Genomic DNA, 18338 nt, shown 5'->3' on the forward strand with positions numbered 1-18338 from the left:
CACCTTCTGTGGGGTCGCCTTTCTTGGGGTCACCTTTCTTGGGGTCGCCTTTTAGGGGTCACCTTGTGCGGGGTCACCTTGTGCGGGGTCACCTTGTGCGGGGTCACCTTGTGTGGGGTCACCTTGTGCGGGGTCACCTTGTGGGGGTCACCTTGTGCAAGGTCACCTTGTGGGGGGGTCACCTTGTGGGGGTCACCTTGTGGGGGGTTACCTTGTGGGGGTCACCTTGTGCAGGGTCACCTTGTGGGGGTCACCTTGTGCGGGGTCACCTTGTGGGGGGTCACCTTGTGGGGGGGGTCACCTTGTGGGGGGGTCACCTTGTGGGGGGGGTCACCTTGTGGGGGGTTACCTTGTGGGGGTCACCTTGTGCAGGGTCACCTTGTGGGGGGGTCACCTTGTGGGGGTCACCTTGTGGGGGGGGCACCTTGTGGGGGGTCACCTTGTGGGGGGTCACCTTGTGGGGGTCACCTTGTGCGGGGTCACCTTGTGGGGGGGTCACCTTGTGGGGGGGGTCACCTTGTGGGGGGGTCACCTTGTGGGGGGGTCACCTTGTGGGGGGTCACCTTGTAGGGGGTCACCTTGTGGGGGGGTCACCTTGTGGGGGGGTCACCTTGTGGGGGGGTCACCTTGTGGGGGGTCACCTTGTGGGGGGGGTCACCTTATGGGGGTCACCTTGTGGGGGGTCACCCTGTGCTGGGTTGCATTTCGCGGGCGAACGAGGCGCAGGTTAAACGTCTAGAATCAAAGGGGGAAGCGGTGAGGAGTGCGCGTTGGGGCGCGAGAGTTCATCAGCGATGTCAGCAAAGGGCGATTGCTTTACCCTAAGAATAGACAAGCGCGTGATCGGAGCACATCGCCTCTTCCCTTCGAGGCGAAGCTGCTTCTGATTTTTTCTGCAGCAGAAATGAAAAAAATCTGTGTGTCCTGCAGCCCGGGTAGCAGAGCCGGCAGGAACTTGTGACGCTTTAATTAACGTCCGCACCATTCCTGCTCTGTTAGAGGATCGCGTCACGTGCCGGCACTCGGAGGCGCTCGGGGCGGGTTAAAAGTGTGGAGCATCAGCGGTGTAGAGCGTTCCAATCCTTCCATGGGGGTGTTTGTCAGCTCCCCTTTGCCCCCCTCCCCCCTCCCTCCCGCCCCCAGATACACTGGTGGGAGCCCGTGCTTGTTCGTGAGCGCCGTTCCCTCCCACATCATCACGCCTCGCGGCCGCGATTATCTCATAAGCACGTGGGGGTTCCACATCCAAGCCCACGCGCTGTTACTTAAAAAAAATCGTATAATTCTGTTCCAGGCTCTCTCTCTCTCAGCTGTCACTTCTTCGCATGGGGTGCAGGGTGCTTCCATGTGCTCGCTCAATCATGGGGTGCAGGGTGCTTCCATGTGCTCGCTCAATCACGGGGTGCAGGGTGCTTCCATGTGCTCGCTCAATCACGGGGTGCAGGGTGCAGAATGCTGCCATGTGCTCGCCCACTCACTCATGCATGCGTGTGCACCACACACAAGGCTCAAGCCAACGTTGACGACTTCCAAAAGAGATTTTAATTGCTCGCCAGTATCTCATTTTTTTTAGCTCTCGTGAGCCATCGGAAGGCAGCGGAATGAACGAACTCACGGGGAACTCCCTCTCTCTCTCTCTCTCGATCCAACGACGCCGCTTGTTACACGTTTAATATTTTCTGTGCATACTCAGAGAGCTTCTCTCACTCTCCATCGCCGATTTATTTCGGGTTTTTGTGTGTGTGTGTCTCCGCCACCGCAGCCGCCGCAGCCGTGTTTCTCGCACGCACGCTGGAGGTCTGTTTTGTCCCGATTCCCGAGATGTCGGATTCTGTTTCCTAGGCAACCATCCACTGAGCAGTAAAAATATGTATCGCCCTCGCTTTAAAAGGCGGCCGATTTTTGTTGCTGTTTTTAACCCCTCTCATCAAGGATGCTCTCGTGCCTCCATCGCAAATCTGGCGCCGTGGCATTTACCTGGCTGTTTGCGGTAAATATTTAATGTGCAATCGAGTGAGCTCGCAGCAATGGAATGTAAATAACGCTCGCGTCTAAGCGGTGTGTGCCACGGGGCTGCCCGGCGCGGCGAGAGAGACTTGTGTTTTTCTCTTCCCTTGATTGCGTTTTTTTTTGCCCAAAGGAATTTTCGTCGAGAGAGCCTGACAGGCAGAGGAATTGGGATGGCGTCTGTATAAGGCACCCCTCCCCCCCCCACACGAGATCTGGCAGACAATGTTAAAAGGCTGGGAGGCGAGGTTCGTTACGGACAGAGACAGACCACTGGCCCACTGCGCTCCGCCAGCCTCTGTGCCCAAGCGCGCTCGCTTTGTTACGTGCCGTCTAAGTCCGGTAGAAGATCTATCCTCGAGCAAGAATTTTTTTTTCTATTCACGTGGCTTATGTTTAGCTTGGGATTTGGACCAAAAGTTGTAGGGTTAGTTTGGAAATAACAGTTGAAATCCACTCGGCATAATTTCAATTTATTCAGGTTAGGGGTTATTGTTAATTTTGTCAGCGCAGCCATGCAGATTGCCTCTTGTTGGTAATAAAAAAAAACCACAACCTACTGGGAGTAAAACATTTTTTATTGTTTTAAATATTGGCTAGTCAAGGTGAAACAATGAACCCCTCAGCCCCCTGGAGATTCGTTGAATTGTCAGGATTCAAGGTCACGGTTCGATTAAAAACAATCTTTTTTACATTACACCAAATATAGCAGCTGTGACCCAGTTAAAAATGACACATGAACAGAAAATCATTGTTATGCACGCGCGCACGATTCGTCGCGGCGTGTATCGCGAGAGAAAAATAAATAACGGTAATCGATGCATTGTCGACGCAGAAATAACGGCAGCGCGTGCGTCAAGAACATTTGTAGCCAACAGCAAGGCCTAATTTTAGCGGTCAGCTTTCATCTTCCATGCTCATCGAACAGCATTGCATTGAGCCAGAGGCGTCGCTGTTGGTGGGCTACGAAGAGCGGGGGTGAAATGAAACTAAACTATTTAAACATTTTTTATTTTATTTTACCAGGTAAGGCCTGCTGAGCTATATAGCTCTTTCTTTTCGGAAGCGACACGGCCACAAGTGATAGCTCAACGAAGTGGCTTATCGTTGTGTGAAAATTTACATCAGCCAAATACTCTGAACGCGTGTTGATTCTAAATGTGGAGGGAAAAACTGGAGGACCCGGAGAAAAATCTACGCGGCCACGAGGAGAACACAGAGCTCCAAATGTACAGCAGGCGTCAGGGTCGAACCCACAACCTCCTACATATCAGACGAGGGAGTTAACGTCGCACCACTGTGGCGCCCATTAGACGGGGTTGGTGGTGTTGGGGTGGGAATTGAATCCTTGCACCGGGGCCCATACCAACCACACTACGCCACTGCATTGAGCTGAGCCATCGCTGGTGCCCCAGACGATCTCACCGAGCCCGTGGTCGTGAATCACGCTCGGCGCTGCTCGCGAGCTCGCGCGTGTTCCGGGCGGAGTGCACGCGCTCGCGTGCACACGGGGGAGCGCACAGCCGAGCATTACGGGAGGCGTAATTGGGACGCCCATTAAACGCAGCTTGCAGCTGACGACGATACATTCGCTGCCTTGTGGGTTGTCATAGTGACTCCTGCTGAGAAGGAGGAGGAGGAGGAGGAAAGAGCGAGCGGACGAGGGAGCGAGGGACAAGCCAGAGAGCTCGCCAAAGAGAAGCGCAGGAGCGGTCTGCGTCAGCAAATGTGCGCAGTCTGGGGGAATCACGACAATTGCTTTGAGGAAGCGCGGTGAATTTTACATTGAAATATTACCGATCATGACGGTAATGACGATGGTCAGAGAGTAGTTCTGAGTGGTGTGCGGATGGCTTGACTCCCGGCTCCCCTTCTTCCCACGAGACGAGGCGGCACAACCACTAAGACAGGAGAGGAGAGTGTGGGAGGGGGGGGTGTGGGGGGTGGAGTGGCACGGGGAGCCTCATTGGGAGGCTCTGCCAAGTCTCGAGCCGTTCGCTGGCACCCGCGATGTGGCAAGGAGCCCCCCCCCCCCCCCCAAATTAACAGTCGCTCGTTAATTGAGTCCTCCCCAATCCCACACTGGCTGTGACCTAGTTTTCCATTGCCGAGAAGGCGACGCCTGCGTGACGGCTTAGGAATGGGAGCGACGAATGGAAGTTTGCGGGGAAAATTTGCATTCCGTGGCGGTGCACTGGGGGTAATGACCATTCCTGCTGGGCCCATCGAGGCAGCGGTGGCTGCGGCAGAACCGCCTTTAAGTGAAGCTGTCACCGTACATTGATGTGGTCCCAAGCTGCATCGCATTCCTCATTTTACAATAGTTGCAACATTTCAAATTGAGTTTCAGAATAAATAAGTAAATAGCCATCTTGTGTCACAACTTTAATTAACGAGTAGCCTTTCTTGAAGATGAATGTTGACTTTAAAAAATTGCACTTTTTACTCGGCGCTCGGGTCTGGACGAATGTGCAATTCAGCGGTGGAGTTATTGACCTTGGCAAAAAAAATTTTGGTACGTCTAGGATTTTTCACAGTTTGTCTGAAAGACATCATTCACTCGTTGTGCTCTGTAACCCGGTGAGAGACAGATTTTATTTTTTGTTCAAGGGAGACCTGAGTACACGACAATAAATGTAGTAGTTGTGACACAAAGGTCAGAAGCACGTGCACAAACGTAAAGTAATGTGCGAAGCGTAAATAACATTTGACGCTTTACGCAACGTAAGGTACGTTTACAATCCACGCAGAAGGTATAAAGTAGGCGAAGAAAGCAACCACAGTCCTCTTGGCTGTGCGCGTGACTGAGAATGGATAAAAGATTTGAGAGATTCTACATTGATCCCCGTGCCAGGAGCATCGTGCGAGACAGTAGATGTGTAATGGTTTAGCCTCCGGGCAATTCGACGAATTGTCACGATTCGCGATCGTGATTTCACTCCACAATCGATTCTTGAACAAAGGGGCGACTGTATCAGTCTCAATCCATCGGTTCACACGAGCCCGTTACGTGCAGTACATACAGCATAATAATGTTACAACGTACCGCCTCTTGTCAATCTACTGCTGGATTAAAGCCTCTCCACCTCTTGTCGTTCCCGGGGAGTTCTTTGAACATACTTCCCCACGCTGGTCAGTGCGGGTTGGTGAATAGGGGGGTAGGGCAGCACTTGTTCAGTTTCACTCGCCACTGATGTTAGCCGTGGCTGGAAAATCGAACCAAGGTCACCAAATTCGTAGCACAATGTTCCAACCCCAACCTCTGTACCATCACTTCACATTCAGTATATGAACTGAAACAAATATCGACCCTGACACACGCGACTCAATTCACCTTCCCCACCTCCCCTCCCCCACCACTCCACTGATGATAGGGCCAGCTGTCATTAGGGGGTCCCCTCGAGTGAAATGAAGAGAGAAAAACGACATCATTATTTTATTGGGCCAGAATGCCGATGTGTGTCGTACACCCTCCTCGCGAAATAAGCAACGGTCGCACTTGAATCGTGTGCCATCGATCACTATCGATCCTCATCAATCCTCATCGATCGCCATCGATCCACATTGATCACCATCGATGGTGATCCGCGCGACTACCGAAGGTTGACAAACGTGACGAGTCGCGCGCCCCCAACGTAGCCAAACAATTGAAGTCACGCGAACACAGCGACAATTTGCTTTTGCTACAGCACGCCGGTACGTTGGAGAGCAATTCACAACATTGAACAATTACAAGTCTGGACGTCGGGAATGATTGAGATGTGACGGAAGGCTCCTTGAGATGCTGGGGGCAGTTAAGCGGCCAACGAATGTAACTCATTATTCCTCGTAGTGAAATTTTCGAATCCATACGAGCCAGTGTATCGATGATTGGTTGCGTTGCGGGCCCCCACCCCGGTAAACAGAGACGTATGCGTCAGCGGCAGATGCAGTGCCTTGCGTAACCGGCGGTAGTGGGAGCGGGGAGCGGTGCTGGGCATAGGAGACCTCATGATAGATTCCGCGTGCGTTCACGCCTGTCAGGGCGCGCGCGCGCGCATTAACGCACGGTCGCTGTCCGCACAGCCGTATGATTTTCTCCCGGCGTGTCTCTCGCAGCCACCGTGATTGGTCGATACGTGGCCATGTGATTGGAGTGACACGGATAATCCCGAGTGTGATTGGTCGAGGCGATGCATGCTAACCCTCTGGTTCCACCACCACCGTCAGCAGCGATTCGAGGAATTGTCACAAATCGATGTTTCCGTGTGATCATAAAAATGCATTACTATTCCGTCCTGTGTTTTTTGAGTTCTCACTTGCATTGCTTCTAATTTGTATCGCTACTCAATTGTACAGTGTTGTGTTTGCTCGGTTATCCTCAATGTAGTGTGAGTACATCATTTGCATAAACGGTTATTTGCATGAATGGTCAGTGTTCAATTCTCTTGCACACGATTTGAAGCATGCATTGTGAGCGCGAGAATGGATAATGTTCCATGAAACTGCATCGCTGCCTGTCTACCAACGGCGGCAGCAGCAGCGCTGATCGACGCGCGCGTCTTTGTTTTTCAACACATTTCAAATGCTTCGCGGCGAAAATAATATCCACGTTTGGACCGGCACCTTGCACACGGCGGCCACATTCAAAGGCAGCTCCTTCAGATCAGTGCCGACAATTGATTATTTCAACAACGGTCCCCACTTGAGTCGCACGCTCAATTCCCATCGATCACGAGCCGGCGAAGACCACGCTCTGAACCGCCCGCCCGAGGCGCAACGAGTCCTCGCGCCCCATCAGGGCCTCTGCCCCCCCTCGCTCTCTAAGTCCCCGAGACGCACGCGGCGCCAATCCGCCGATACTCGACCTTGATTTCGGCATGGTGCGGGGCCCCGCTGAGCTCAGCAGCTCTCACTTACAAGGACGACCACAGCCCGGAGACCGCCTGGTGTCGGTGGAAGTTGCAGGATGTTGTGGGGGTTTGGGATGCACAAATTTACTGGAGCAAAAACGACCGAATTGCGAACGCGGAACGGTACGTGTTCCAACCGTTGGTCAATCCACCGCTAGATGAGGGCCTCCCCGCCAGATGAGGGCCTCCCTGCCATCTCTGCCGAGCGGCTCTTGGGGGTTATTTGAACCATAGCTGGCCTTATGGTTACCCAGAATTAACTGCATCCGCAGTGACCGACTGCCAAATAGGATGCATTCAGTCCACAAGAGAGCACCACGTTCACACATTATCGTGGAACGCAAACATCAAACCGCCCACACATTTTGTCCCCGGCAGCACCCCGTTATGCAGATAATTTTACCACCCGTAAAAAAAAAAAAACAACAAATCATATACATTTTTCTCCGCCGGCTCCCTGAGACCTCCGCTTGACCTCCTACCCCCCCCCCCCTCCTCGTCACTGACGCACGATCCCCCGGGGCTCGATGCATCTCTGTGCCTTCCGCAGCAGCGCCGATGCCCCCCAAACGGGCGCCCTCCACAGGGCTGAGCAGCCGCTCCAAGTCGCAGTCGGACGAGCTGCACGAGACGGGTAGGCGCGCAACTCTTGCACCACCTCCTTCTTGACCGTCGCGCTAGTTGCGTGCCATGGCGTGCCGCGAGCGTTGCGTGCCATGCCCCCTCTTGCCAACTCCGAAGCTCAACTCAAAAAAACGTCGCCATACGTGACACCTTTTTTTTTAAAAGTCAGATCCTGAACACAAATCTGGGGTTGCTCCCGAATGTGCACGCTTTGCCCGCGTCCTGGAGGGTCACTCGATGTAACGGAGGGTCGCTCTGGCAAGGTGCTTGTCTCTAGGCCGCACGACGGAATCTCTCGGTTGGAAGCGCGGCGCTGTGCTCGTGGTGATGTCTCTTGGGCATGAACTTGGGCCGTCCTCCGTAGCTCCTCGCCGGGTGGTGAAGGTACTCTCAGTCCCGGACTCGCACTTCTTCGGAGATTGTGGGTTAAAATCCCGGTCGGGGATTTTACTTAGCTGATTTTCCCTAATTAGACTGGCACGCCATGGTGGTGAGATGTTAACGACCTCGCCTGGTATACAGGAGGTAGTGGGTTCCATCCCGACCCTGACACCTGCTGTATATTTGTAGTTTGCGTGTTCTCCCCGTGGTCGCATGGATTTTTCTCCGGGCCCTCCGGTTTTTCCCCTCCACTTTTATAAAAATGCATTTTGGTGTATTTGGCTGAGATAATTTTACACGTGATAAATCCGCCACTTTGTGTGAGCTATAATTTGTGGCCAGACCACTTCTGAAACAGAGCTATATAGCTCAGTGGGCCTTACCTACAACAAGTGAGAGGAATAACTGAACTTATTTGAATCAAATTGACTTAAATTTTCAGTTGATTATCTCTACCATTTTCCAAAACATAGCGTTTCTTTCTCTCTTTAATATTCACTCCTGCTGCCATGTGCTGTGATTTGTATGTTTTTAGTTTTGTCCTGATTTTGATTGTGGAGCTTATTTTACGGTAACTTCTTGATTATAACTGTCTATGATTGGATGGCATCCACCGCGGTAACTCATTCACTGCATGCTAACTTACTTTATTTGAAAAAACAAGCAGATGTAATGCTTTATCCATCTTGTGAGCAAGATACTTTTTTTTGGAAGGTCCCATTCCAATTTTATCCGTCATATCGGTTTTCCACGTACATTTTAACGTAATAAACGGCATTTATTCAAACAATAGGTGAATTGGAAATCCAGTGATCGTCCTACAATGTAACGCGTGTCAACGATGTGCCTCTAGCTGTGTGGTGCAATAGTTACGAGCGCTAAACTCTCGACCAGAATGTCACGAGTTCCAATCCTAGTCAGGTGGTGACTCACACTCGTCATCACTCCAGGGTCAACAAATGAAGACCACTTTGCGAGAGGGAAGGCTACGGTAGCGGCCCTATGGATAGTCTGGGCCCCTGTCATAGGAATGTGGAATTTCAACCATTTCCTCATGGCCACTGCCCAAAATGAGAAATCCTCCACGCACTTTTGAGCATGGAGATACTTTTGGGTGGCCATCGAACAAAGACGCTCACCGCATCGGGCGCTTTCAGATGCGCTTCTGCGGCCGTCTGGAACGCTCTTCCTTTCCGATATTAGGAAGGCACTGGGAGCTGTGCACTTTTAAATCATCGTCCAGATTGAACACTCATTTCTTAAAGAACCACTTTTTGTGTGTTAGTTTGTTCTTCCCCCGCACCTCCGACGAGCACGGTTGGCTACGTACGGTGTCAAAGACGTTCAACGTACATACGTACGTACACTGACTCGCGCAAAAGCAACAACTTTAACAACAACAACGCCAGTGATTGTTCGCTTCACCAATAGCATGTGAATGGCGCTGCATTGCAGCACTCTCAGCTGGGTTGCTATCTGTCCAAGGCATTGGCATCCGTGTTCACGTGGCAGGAAATTATTTGCACGGAAATTTGGCACCGGCATTGCGTTGAACGTTATTGCAGTAAACTGCACAGTGTTGATAGACCTGGTGCTGACTGAGAATTCTGTCCACAGCTTGGTCTCCAGTGAAAAAGGTGGCAGACCCCCCCCCCCCCCCCAACCACCGGCCTCACCACTCGGTTAAACTGAACAACGAGTGGTTTGAAGATGACTTTAATGACACTGGCTGCTATAGACGCACATTAAACACATACTGTCTGTCCGGCATCCTTTAGCCGTGATGTCTCCGGCGCACCTCTGAGGCTCCCTGCAAATTACAGCCCTCGTCCCAGAGGGTTTTGTAGCCCGTCTTGACATTAAACAGCATGAGTGGGAATGTTCGACAAAAGGCCCGAGTGTGGACAGGCCCGACGCGCACGGTGTCGAAGAGCCGGAAGAGAAATGCGCTCGTAACGTGTCGAGTTATTTTTTGTCCATCCGCTGCTGGATGATGGCCTCCGCACGCTGCCGGGGTCACGTGGATTTTTTTTACCAATTGTTCACCACCCTGGAGCCTGGTACAGCGCAATCGATCCTACTGCACCGCCACTGCACTCACAGTGTAGCCCCACAAAAGCCGATGTTAACTGTTTTATGCATGGTCGTCAACTTATCCAAGCATGATCCAGGCTCAAGCTTGCTTAGCTTCTGAGGATCTGTTGAGATCAGGTTCCCAGTCTTGGTGATTCTAGTCGCTTGGTGAAAGAGCAGTCGCAAACATGAAAGTACCGCGCTGCGTTTGGCAATCTGACGATGGTTTAGGGGAAAAGTGTGTGGGCTGGAAGGGTCCTTACCCTGATGACCGTCATCTCGGCTCTGTCTTCCCTCCAGGGGAGGAAGGACAAACCGCAAAGGTTATTTCAGTCCGTGTGTGTCCGTACGCTGCGTGGGTGCGGGCGTGGGAAGTGCGCGGGGAGCAGTGATGCAGCGGTTCTCGCGCTGCGCTACAAAAGCCGGCGACACGGGTTGGGTTCCAGCTCACGACCAATAACGGCGATGATTATATCGGAACGGGTCCTGGGTCTCCCCTGGGTCGGATTAAATGCCTACCTGGTGCGGTGTGTAAAAACATCAGCACTGGGGAGGCAAAGACGGCCGGGCGCGATGTTGGCCACTTACCCACTCGTGTGTCATTCTGGTGGCTTCGCTAACAGCAGTTGCCCTAACAGTCCGTTGCAGGCCGTACGAGGGATATTTTTCCTTTGCGGAGCAGGGGTGTAAGTGCTGAGCGCGCACTGCACGCACTACTAAGCGGGTCCCAGGGCCTCGCTTACATCCACTCTTAAATCTTCAACGAGCGTGCGAAATATCGTTCGCATTGGAGAGACAAAGGTGGCCAGGCTAGGTTCTGACCACGCCCGCCCACCTTACAGCCTTAACAGATACACGGGGGATTTTTTTTGGCCTTTGTGCGCACGTGTGTACGGTGCGTATGTAGGCGGGCGCAATGAAAGAGCCTGCCGATGCAGTGATTTTACCAAGATCATCTTGCATGCAACAATGTACACGTTTATGTATCTTCCTTCCTTGAGTTCAGTCACCTTCAGCCATTGTCTAACAACTGCTGGATGAAGGCTTTTCCACGCCGTTGGGATCCATCACGGTCAAGTGCTGCTCCCATCCTTTTCAATCCCATTGCTCCATCTCCTCGATGGTCATCCTCTCGTGATACATTATCTTCTTTGGCTGCCATTCCATCACCAGTCACCAAGTGATGTAAAGTAATGTAAAGTTCAACACTGCTTGTCAATCAACATTGCTCAGTTAATCCGACCAGGTGTCTCGACGCTTAAGAGCCAGCGTCTCAGCCCATCATCATCTCTCTGAGGTTGATAACATTCTTGCCACTTTGTGGGGAATTCGACAGTGGTTGCCCAATGGATGGGCTCTTCCCCCACTCTAGGAATGTGGAATTTCCACCACTGACTCGTGGCTCTAAATGGGATACGATTGTCACCTCGACACTCACTGGAGAAGGAAATCACTTTTATTTGATTTTGAGTTATTATTATTAAATAAGTCATCCTAGCAAAAATACCTTCAGGTAACTCGTGTTCACAAAGGGGCTGATGTTTGTAAAAATGTCCCCCTGTCACGCGTTTAGCGCTTGGCAGGTGTTGGTGAGACTGGCATTAATGCGAGGCCAGGCTCTCTTATTCACACAACTTTGATCACTCTGGAATGTGCGCATCTTGCGACAAGTGTTGAGAATGTGCGTTCAGCACGAGGCGTGAAACATCGCAAGCTCTGCAGGAATAAAAAAATTAAATCGGTGATCACGACTTCCTAAATGTCATACCCATAATGCTGTGCTGTCAGTCAGACTTGCATGTTTAACAACAGTACTGCCCTGGTCTTACAACAGTTGATAAAGCTTGTAGCCATATAAATAAAAGCGATCATGATGATGAACAATGATCAATTCACTGCTGGATGAAATTTCCACAATCCGTCGGCATATCCCACAATCCTGCGATGCAAAAATCCACCCTCGGGAGAGACGTTATCTCAAAACGCATTCCTCTTCCCTGGCTGGCACTCCGTCACTTTTCTCGACTGCGAAAATGAAAAAAAAAGAATGGTTAGGGGGAAAGTCTTTTCTCCAACGTCCGCCCGCCGACGATCGCTTCGGAGAGGCGGAGGGAGATCGAGGGAGCTGTGTGTCGCGTTTTGAACTCGCTCCACTGGTGATGGCGCCGAACGCCTCGCGGATTTTCATCGTGATTCGCGCGACGGAAACAGCACAATGGCAGGCCGCGTACATCAAAAAGCCAGGGGAGGGGGAACGATTGATAATTGATCTACTGCGCCCCGCGCTAAGCTCATCCGCGCCGCTCGCCGTCGTGTGGAGCGCGAGGAAGGCGCTCCTCGCTGGAGCGGCCAAGATAAGCGATTTGAAAGCGGGAAAGCACGGTCGGTTCTGGCGAGCAACTTCCTACCCGCGGCCGCTTGTGTCCTTGTGTCGCGGGCGCGATATGTGGCGCGGGCGGTGTCGGCAATAATTGCTGTGGGATGGATCAATAGGAGCGGCGGCGTGCTGTGGTGGGGGAGTGAGGGGGGCGCGAGAGCGTTTCACTGTGTGTCAAGCTCGTGCCAGGAGTCTTCTCGGCCGGCCAGACGGACGTGGGAGGGAGAGGGCACATGGGTCTCGAGAGCACAAACCAACACGGGTGATGGATCCCCCCCCCCACCCCGCTGCCCCCTATGGATTTCAAGAATAAAATAAACTAAAAATATTCGTAAGGATCCCACCGCGGCATTTTGCTTAGCAGCGCGCTGGACTCGCAATCCCGAAGTCGCCTGTTTGATTGAAGTCTCCCGCACGGCAGTGGAAACAATCCGCGATAACTAAACCCCGCGACGCCGTGGTATAAATGTGAGCGTACTGGACGTGATTTTGATCTCATGGCATAGCGGTAAAGTACGGTTTCTTAAATCCCCTCCCCCGAACTCTGCCCACCCAGCAATATTGATGTGTATGTTCGTTGATCTTCTTTCGTGCCGTACGTAGCCGACCGTGCTAATCGGAGACGGGCCGTGGCTCCGAGCAAAATATAAATACCGGACACACACACACAGCCGACTGCCAAGTCGCAGGTGGTGGAGCAATGCGTAGGCAACTCCCACCTCTTCCAAGTCGTCTGGTCGGCGTGGAAGAGGAGGCCAAAGCACGCTCTCGAGGGGCTCACGAGGCTCTTCTACCAGCAGCGACGTGAACAAGACATTTCTGGGCTGCGCCTTTACCTTCAACGATAAAAACAAGACACTGGGCACATTTTTGTGTTGATTACAATGTAACCACGGGGCAAAAAAAAGTGCCAAACTTTTAATTTCCTACATCATCAGCAATCCGCATCTACCTACTGTTGGATGAGAGACCTCCCCGTTATAAAAACGTCCTTGACTTGTTTGCCAACGTAATGGATCATTAACGCGGAGCAGATTTGGCAGCTATGCAGGGATGCCGCCGCTGACCGCAAATAACCAAAAAAAATTGACAGCAGCTTACCGTGAGCTTTTTAGCCGCGTCTGCGGCACGTGCATCGGTGTTGTCTGCAGCTGCAGATCGATGAGCCGTGATGGGCCCGGCGTGGTTTCGCACGCCAGAGACGCGCCGCTCGCTTTCTTGAGTGCGTTTTTCTCGTTTTTTGTGCCGAGTGGCGTTTTGTGGGGCTCGGCGGATTGCGGTGCGTTCGGCGGGGAGAGAGATGGCCGGAGTCGGCCGTCGGGTGGGGAGACACGAAGATAAAGGTAAAGCGCTTGCAACTGAGTTTAACTCTCTCTCTCTCTCTCCGTGGTTGTGGCTCCCAGTCACGCGCCACGTACTCCAGTTTTCCCACGACACAGTATACCAGGGGGTGGCGCCGTGAAGATATGGGGGCACCGCGTTGATGAGATGTTAATTCCCTCGCCTGGTATGCAGGAGGTAGTGGGTTCGATCCCAACCCCTTGACGCCTGTATATTCGGAGTTTGCGTTTTCTCCCCATGGTCACGTGGATTTTTATCCGGGTCCTCCGGTTTTACCCTCCACATTTGGAATCAATGGTCACGCGTTTGGAGTATTTGGCTGCTATAAATGTCGACGTGACGATGAGCCACTTCATTGACCTATCATTTGTGGCCACGTTGCTTCTGCAAAAAAGAGCTATATAGCTCAGTGGGCCTTACCTGGTAAAATTAAAAATAGCGAAAAAAAGTGCATCTCACCGTGGCTGTGACTCCTTGTCCATGTGCCACATACTGCAGTCTACCAGTGGCACTGAGAGCCGATAGCCGCATCGATTCATGTATCGCGCCGTGTTCGGTGGGTGCTCTACTTTCATATTAAGCATTTAATTTTCTTATTTTAAATAAGCACGAATGTAAACTGTGAAAACACAAAACAAAAAAATTAATGGCAGACGTATAACGTGTAATGTTTTCCTCTCGATTCGCCCGCAAGTGCTGGTGTTTGGCAAATTGCTTTTAAAGCACCGAAACTTATTGTTTACAAAGACAGCGTGGGTTTAATTTAGCCTTTAACGGCGCAAAAAAAAAGCAATCTAATTAAAGGCGCTTAATTTTTTTCATGACTTCATTAGCTCTCAATGAAAAATATCCCCAGAAGAATGAATAGGGGGCGGGGGGGGGAAGGGCGGGGGCGGAGCTCGCACCGGTGGCAATATGTGGGTATGTGGGTTAAGAGCGACACGGGGGGGGGGAACGGTGGTGATGGTGGTGTTAGGGGAGTGATGGGGGGGGAACGGTGGTGATGGTGGTGTTAGGGAAGCGATGGTGGGGGAACGGTGGTGATGGTGGTGTTAGGGGAGCGATGGGGGGGGGGGGGAACGGTGGTGATGGTGGTGTTAGGGGAGCGATGGTGGGGGAACGGTGGTGATGGTGGTGTTAGGGGAGTGATAGTGGGGGAAAGGTGGTGATGGTGGTGTTAGGGGAGCGATGGGGGGGGGGGGGGAACGGTGGTGATGGTGGTGTTGGGGGAGCGATGGTAGGGGAACGATGGTGATTGTGGTGTTAGGAGAGCGATGGGGGGGGGAACGGTGGTGATGGTGGTGTTGGGGGAGCGATGGTAGGGGAACGGTGGTGATGGTGGTGTTAGGGGAGTGATGGGGGGGGAACGGTGGTGATGGTGGTGTTGGGGGAGCGATGGGGGTGGGGAACGGTGGTGATGGTGGTGTTGGGGGAGTGATGGGGGTGGGGAACGGTGGTGATGGCGGTGTTAGGCGAGTGATGGTGGGGGGGGGGACGGTGGTGATAGTTATGCTGGGGGCATGGTATTTGGGGAGCGATGGTGGTGGATCGATGCTGGGAGAGTGTTGTGGGGTGGGGAGGGGGGGCAGCATTATGGGAGTAGCCAAGATACGAGAGCGATCCTGGGGGGGGCGTTGATGTTGGGGGGGGGGGGAGAAATTGCGGCGTTCGATGCTGGGGAAGTGATATTGAGGGAGCGACGTACGGCAGGAATGCGGAATTTTGTGGGCGGGAGAGAGGGAGGGAGGGTGGGCAGTGTTGGCAGTGTGGGGTCTTGCCGGGTGCACGAAACGCTGGCTCCGAAGAACCGCTGTGACACAGAAGCCGTTAAAAATGCCCGCAGAGAATCCTGCCGCAAACAGCAGCCTCCCTCCTATCCTATCCGGGTCTTATATTTTTCGAAAACTAGGCCTCAATGTCCAGAGAAAATAACAAATTTCACAACCGGCTCCTCAGAGGGCCTCAGCGCATATTCAGTGGAATTTAATTAAATCATTAAGGCCTGTAGAAATGGATTGAGCTAAGCTGTAAGCCATGCAAGAGTTGAAGTAATATAATATGTAATTTTAATCACGATATTTTATTAACTAGTAGACTTTCCATTCTGTGAATAAGACCGCACACATTTTATGGTTCAAATCCTTGACTTCCAGCACACATTTCACTAGCTCGCTTTTTAAACATCGTTTGTTTTAGGTGTCGCGCGTGTGCACGTGTGAAACGGCACGGTGGCCCTGTATGGGAGGCCAATCTGCCAGTCATCTGATTCAGTTAACCCCAAACACCTCAGCCTGTCCCGTGACCCCACCAGTAAACTTTCGACGCTTCACGGTGGCCTCAATGTACACCTAGCCTGGCGAAAGTTCCGCGGTGATGCCACGCCTCCAGTCATTTAGTACGTACGTGCGTCTCGAACTGCATTCGCACCCATATGTAGCCACCCGTGCTAATCGGAGGTGCGAGATCTGCCAAACAATTCTGTGGGTCCACACATTCAACAAAACCAATATCTGCTCTTCTCTACACCACGAATGCCACAGCAGTGGCACTTGTTTAGCCCCACCGCTGTTAAACGCAGCGGGCACCTGCCTCACGCATACCGAAACTTGGGCTAGGAAACGGTAAAATGCCCGGGCCGCTTAACACATTGCGGGCACTTTGACGCTATTGTGGGTGAGGGTGGAGCCGTCATGGGCGGAGAAATGGTGGGCTGTTGTTGGTCGCGTGCGACTGGTTGAATGCACGGGCGCATTCTTAGCGACCGCTATTTTGCTCCGCACGAAAAGTCCCAATGAGTCCACCGAACTGCCTTCGTCTCTTCCATGCAGCCGAGCCAGCAGCCTCCGAACGCGAAGCATCGCGACTCCAACTCGGGTCGCGTGTACCGTACGCTCATGGGCCAGATTCACGCCTTGTTGGAAACTTATCACCCCCGGCAATCGGACCCATTTTTTGGCAATAAAGGTGCATTGGAAACATCTTGGCAATTTTTTTGTTAAATCCCTGGACAAAATACATCGTTTTCCAACACGTGGATCAGATCCTAAGTGTGTGCATTTGTTGAACAGGTACGTCTGTCGATAGTTCTGCGCCAGTTGCGCATCGTGCATGGGTGGCTAGATGTTGTAAGACGGGGGAGCGGTGGCGCATGGCAGTCATCGCACTACTATAAACCCGGCGACTTGAGTTCGATTCCCGGACATGGCTAACATCAGTGGGGGGAAGTGACATTTGAGCCAGTCTTGGATCCGTCGAGAAGACTGAGATGTAAACCAGGGATTTATTGCTCCCCCCCCCCCCCCCCCCAATATTCATCACCAATCCACGTTGTCCAGCATGGTTAAGTATGGTCAAACGGTCCTGATGAGTGTGGGGGAGGGCTTTCATCCAGCAGTGGATTGAGAAAGGGCTGTTAGAAAAGAGTCTTAGGTTTGAGGGTAAAAAAAAAGTTTGTATACCCTCGAGATTTAGCCACGTCTCAATATGGGTAAACATACTTATCTAAAGAGTTAAGACGAGGTTTTTAAAAAAAAATTGTATTCGTGCAGGGAATGATTGAGAGAATTCTACAGACCATGGAAGGAAATCAAAGCATTATTATTTATTGATTTGAAGTTTTCGTGACTGCAGGAATCCATACTCTTTGGTTCTTTCGGTAAAGTCACGTAGGTAGAAAAACTAAATAATAAATCGCGACGTTTCGATCGCAACACAAGCAATCGTCATCAGGCAGAAAGACACAGCAACAGAACTGCTGAACAAGAAAGGGCTGCTGCAACAAGAGGTTATATAGACAGGTTTGAGGTGGGCGTCACCCAAGGGTAAGTAGGCGGAGTCAGAGATGCAAAGGAGCCTCGTCGCCGTGCGCACGCACAGCAGCCGCGCCATAGGAGGATTGGCATGCTGATGACGTGGCTGCTGCACGTGCTTGACGGCGGTGCTGGTGTGCGACTACGGGGCTCATTTCCCACTGTGCTCGTTTGCATCAGCATGCCAATCCTCCTTTGGCGCGGCTGCTGTGCGTGCGCACGGCGACGGGGCTCCTTTGCATCTCTGACCCCGCCTACTTGCCCTTGGGTGACGCCCACCTCAAACCTGTCTATATAACCTCTTGTTGCAGCAGCCCTTTCTTGTTCAGCAGTTCTGTTGCTGTGTCTTTCTGCCTGATGACGATTGCTTGTGTTGCGATCGAAACGTCGCGATTTATCATTTAGTTTTTTCTACCTACGTGACTTTACCGAAAGAACCAAAGAGTATACATTATTACTGTCATCATCATAGGAGAGAAAATGAAGGCACTTCGCTGGGTGGCAGACAGTCGTAGGGCAGAAGAGAATAATCTCGAGTCTGCACCTCAAACGGATGGGAAGGGTCTCAGCAGGGACAACCGGGGCCAGATAAAGAAAAAAACCCAAACGCGGTGGGCGCAGCATCAGAGAAGGGAGCGACCTCCCCCGCGAGAGAGAGCGTGCGCTTGACTGACGGGCCTGTAATTAAGGGAGGTGAGGGTCAAGTGGGGCCCGGTGCGTCCCGCTGTGTCCTGCTGCCCCGCGTGTGTGATGCGTAATTGATGGAAGCTTTGATGGAAGGCGCCTCCCCGTTGGAACCTCTCATGTGGTCAGGTGACCACGCGTAAATGTGCC

General features: G+C 52.2%; 1 protein-coding gene across 6 annotated transcripts in view; it reads left to right on the forward strand.

The window, feature by feature from the left end:
* The window catches only part of LOC116940104 (SH3 and multiple ankyrin repeat domains protein 3-like), a 176511-nt gene that overhangs the window by 135092 nt on the left and 23081 nt on the right, over positions 1–18338 (forward strand). For 5 of the 6 annotated variants that reach the window (XM_076065400.1, XM_076065399.1, XM_032949437.2 and 2 more), the window contains one exon: positions 7450–7533. The exons of the other annotated variant lie outside the window; for it this stretch is intronic. In XM_076065400.1, the coding sequence (XP_075921515.1) occupies positions 7450–7533 (84 nt within the window). The remainder of the gene's footprint in view (positions 1–7449; positions 7534–18338) is intronic. 6 annotated transcript variants of the gene reach the window in all.

Source organism: Petromyzon marinus, chromosome 7 (genome assembly GCF_048934315.1).
Source record: "Petromyzon marinus isolate PM22_M1 ecotype Great Lakes invasive population chromosome 7, UKy_Petmar_22M1.pri1.0, whole genome shotgun sequence".
In the NCBI taxonomy this organism is placed as follows: domain Eukaryota; kingdom Metazoa; phylum Chordata; class Hyperoartia; order Petromyzontiformes; family Petromyzontidae; genus Petromyzon; species Petromyzon marinus.